General features: G+C 37.6%; 1 protein-coding gene across 1 annotated transcript; it reads right to left on the reverse strand.

The window, feature by feature from the left end:
• Positions 1 to 959: 959 nt before the first annotated feature.
• LOC112520032 (zinc finger BED domain-containing protein RICESLEEPER 2-like) lies at positions 960 to 3213 on the reverse strand. Its single transcript, XM_025128336.1, has 6 exons — positions 3060 to 3213; positions 2056 to 3005; positions 1879 to 1972; positions 1232 to 1783; positions 1070 to 1134; positions 960 to 989 (listed from the first exon to the last, which is right to left on the reverse strand). The coding sequence occupies exons 1-6, from the start codon at positions 3211 to 3213 to the stop codon at positions 960 to 962; spliced, it is 1845 nt and encodes a 614-aa protein (XP_024984104.1).
• Positions 3214 to 4440: the final 1227 nt, after the last annotated feature.

Genomic DNA, 4440 nt, shown 5'->3' on the forward strand with positions numbered 1-4440 from the left:
TATCAGTTACAGTAAATAGATTGTCACAATATATGCATAGTCCAACACAATTGTAATGGCAATCTTTCAAACGAGTGCTTTGGAATTTAAATGATAGACTTTATCATGGGCTATTTCTAAAACGAGGTTCCTGCCTTCTCAGATTCTGATTGGGGTGGTCTTTCCACATCAACATATGTATTATATCTCGGGTCAAATATCATTTCATTTACAATATTTGTATACATTAACAAACCTGTTTGCTTTTAAGGGTTTCTTTTCAATATATTCGAGATGAGTTATGATTCGGGTCGAGTATCTTGCTCTACCGCTCCAGTCATTTGGGTTGTGATTAAGGGTTTATGAATAATTGTAGAACCTACTAACACCAACATTTTGAATGGATATATATTTAGGAATGGCAATGGGCCGGGTTCGGGACGGTTTTTAAAGTCCCCGTCCCCGAAATCGATAACCATAACCATCCCCGTAACCGTCCCGATCCCCGTCGGGGATCTTATCGGGGATCCCCATCGGGTCCCCGCGGTTTCCCCGATCCCCGTCGGAGATCTTATCAGGGATCCCCATCGGGTTCCCGCGGTTTCCCCGATCCCCGTTGGTAACCCGTTAAGAGCAGAATAACCGTTACCCATTGGTTTTACCCGAACCTGAACCCGAACCCAGATCTGAAAAAACATATATTTATCAAGCAAAAAATTGGAATAAAAACATAATTAAATACACCTATTTGGCTGTTTCTTGGACAACCCATTATCGAACAAAAACATAATCAAATAAACCTTGAGAAAAAGACAATGTACATCATATCGAGTACATGATCAACCCATGATCGATAAAAAAAACGTCTTAAATTACAATCCCAAAATAAACCAAAGTTTAGACATAATCCAACTAACTCGAAGGACAAATACATAAATTTGCTAGATTACTAACTTGAAACTCCCAAAATGCCAAACTCGTCAACCCAAGCTTTCACTTCCCTTAGCTTCCTATAAAATAAAATGTATTTAAAAGACTAAATAAATAAATATACCATAATCATTGTCCATAGTATTATAATTGTAGTTACCTCTTCCACGTCATAATCATACTCAATCGTACGGCAATATGCTTCGGTCTCATCAGAACAAGTTTCTATAAAGAACACAATGTAGTATAAATAAATAAAACGATTGAAATATTAAATATATAACTAAAAAGAATTCACAACTAAAAACAAATATAAGATTACCTCGTATTTCATTCAATAGCCAACTTTGAGCACACATTAGAGTCTCCAATGTTTTTGGATGAAGTCGACTACGATGTGGAGTTACCAATCTTCCACCGGTACTAAATGCAGATTCCGAGGCGACAGTCGAAATAGGAACGACTAATATGTCTCTAGCCATCCTTTGAAGTGTTGGGTATTTAAACCCATTTGTCTTCCACCAAAGTAGCAAATCAAGTTCCATGTCTTTAGGCAAAAGTTTCTCTTTCAAATAATTATCCAATTCTGTTGTAATACCAGAAGCATCATGTTGGTTGGCAAGTGAAGCAATATTTGATAATAGTTTTTTAAATTCAACCCGATGACTTGCTGAAGACCCTGAACTTAAAGAAAACGAACCACTAACACCTTCGATGTTGTTTCTTACGCCAGGATCACTAAACTCATATTCTTGAAATAAAGTGTAGACCAATTCCTTAAGCTTTTCAAGTTCAATCGCGGATTTGTCTTGTCCGTACAACACGGGAAAAAGTAACTCCACAAACTTCAATTTATACCGAGGATCTAAAACCGCTGCCATTCCCATAATCCCATGTATAACAGACCAATACTTATCAAACTTCAAAAGCATCTTCTTAGACATGTTCTAATAACTTCACTAGGAGAACATGCCCAATCGACCAAAGAATACCTAATTTCACATATCGATGGAAAAAATACATTTGTAGTGGGATACTTTGAACCAGGAAACATTACTGTTACCTAAGAGTGCCAAAAAAACAAAAAACTAAAGTTACCTCATATCAACAAAACAAAAGTAAAGTTTAAGTAAAAATTAGAATTACCTCATAAAATAATTGCAATCTATCACAAATCTCTTTAGCAAACTCCCAATCCTGCTGCGTTGGCAAACTTTTATATTGAGACTCTCGTTGATGTAAGCGTTGAAATACGTCTTTGTAAACTATAGCAACACTAATCATCAAGTAAGTAGAGTTCCATCGAGTCCTGCAATCAAGTGCCAATTTCTTGGTGGATGATATTCCCAATTGGCGAGCTGTTTCCTCAAACTTTTGATCTCTTTTTGGCGATGCAGTCCAAAAGGCCACACTATCTCTGATCCTTTCAATCCCGTCGCCAAGAACAACCAATCCATCTTGAACTATCAAATTGAGAACGTGTGCACAACATCGCATGTGGAACAACCTCCCACCCATCATAAGTGAACTCATAGGAAGCTTGTCCAACAATATGTTGATTATTGCATCATTTGTGGTGCAATTATCAACAGTTAGTGTAGACAATTTTCTATCAAGATTCCAATCCAATAAACAATCATAAAGTACATCCGCAAGAACTTCAGATGTATGTGGACAAGGCACATAGATAAACCTCATGATCCGACTTTGCATATTCCAATTTTGATCAACAAAGTGAGCAGTGACCGCCATAAATCCCTTTTTTTGATTGTTAGCCGTCCAYATATCARTCGTAATTGYTATCCTACTAGTGTTCTTCTCTAACATCTTCAATGTCTTTTGTCTTTCAAAATCATAAATCTTTAGTATGTCACTTTTGATGGTGTTTCGAGACGGAACYTTAAACAAAGGCTGAAGACCCCCCACAAACTTTCGGAACCCATGATGTTCTACTATTGAAAGTGGATACTCGTGTATGATTATCATCTCCGTGAGATTTCTTCTTGATTTATCCACATTAAAAGTATAATTAGAAACATAAGATGAAGTACCATCAACCTTAGTTTGCTCCCCTACTAAGATATGTTGGCGTATATCTCGAACAGGTCGTCTTGCACAAGACTTGAAATGGTCATGTAAATGCCTTGTACCATTTTTCGAGTTCGCTCCCAATTTCTTTTTGCAATAGTTACACTCTACTTTATCACTACCATCCACTTTAATCTTCTTAAAGTGGTTCCATACTATTGATCGTGTTTTCCTCTTTCTACCCCCCCGACTCAATTTCATCATTATCAGAGACATGATTAGTTTACGTTTCATTTTCAGTCGCTGAATTAATCGCAGGTGATGATCCAATTGGTTTACTTTGTGAAATAGACTCATTCATTACTGGATGACTATCAGTAGGACTGATTGTATTGGAATCATTACATTGTATTTCCATATCTTATATCACCTATGTAAAGACAAACAAATTAAATAATACCAAGTTACCAAACCTACTCCATTGATCAACAAATAGATTATGAAGTATGAAGTATCTACAATATCTACAGTAAATGTAAAATGATACCAGGTAAATAATGTAAAATAGATTATGAAGTATGAAGTATCTACAGTATCTACAGTAAATGTAAAATGATACCAGGTAAATGTAAAATAGATTATGAAGTATCTACAGTAAATGTAAAATAGATTATGAAGTATGAAGTATGAAGTATCTACAGTATCTACAGTATCTACAAACAAATTAAATAATACCAGGTAAATGAAGTATCTAAGATTATGAAGTATCTACAGTATCTACAATATTTATAATCTGAAGTATATAAATGTAAAATGTAAATTTATACTATGAAGATTGAAGAATGGAATAATGGAAAGAAATCAAAGAATGGAAATACCTTCAATTGCAGCAGGAGAGAGCCGAGAGCGAGAGACAGCAGCACAGCGCCGGCGGGGAGTTAGGTCAAGGCAGAGACTGGGAGAGAGCGGCACAGCGCCGGCGGGGAGTTAGGTCAAGTTAGGTCGCCTGCGAGTGGGAGCGGCGGCCGGCGACAGTCATCTCGGAAGGGAGTGACTTCGATCGATTTCAAGCAAGCAAGAACGGAGGAGACGCCGAGACGAAGTGAATGTGAATCTGTGAATGGAGGAGGCGACGTGGTGGAAGGATGGGCTACGATTGAATTGATAAGTGAATTAGATAAGTTGGGCTTAGTATAGTAATTGGGCTACGATTGATATTTGATAAGTTGGGCTACCATTTATTTAAAGTGTAATTTATAAAATTTAAATATATTATATATACTATCGGGCCGGTCCGGGTCGGTGAGTACCGTCCTCGTCCCCGTCCCCGTCCCCGTCCCCGTCCCCGATATAATCCCCGAAACTCTCCCCGATCCCCACCCCGTACCCGTTAAGAGGTCCCCGAACCCGACCCGAATTGTTCGATTTTCGGTTTTCACCGTCGGTTTCGGGTTTTTTTGCCGTCCCTATATATTTTTGAATCTAATTGATTACAAATGTAGT

The sequence above is a fragment of the Cynara cardunculus genome (genome assembly GCF_001531365.2).
Source record: "Cynara cardunculus var. scolymus isolate 2C chromosome LG 10, CcrdV1, whole genome shotgun sequence".
In the NCBI taxonomy this organism is placed as follows: domain Eukaryota; kingdom Viridiplantae; phylum Streptophyta; class Magnoliopsida; order Asterales; family Asteraceae; genus Cynara; species Cynara cardunculus.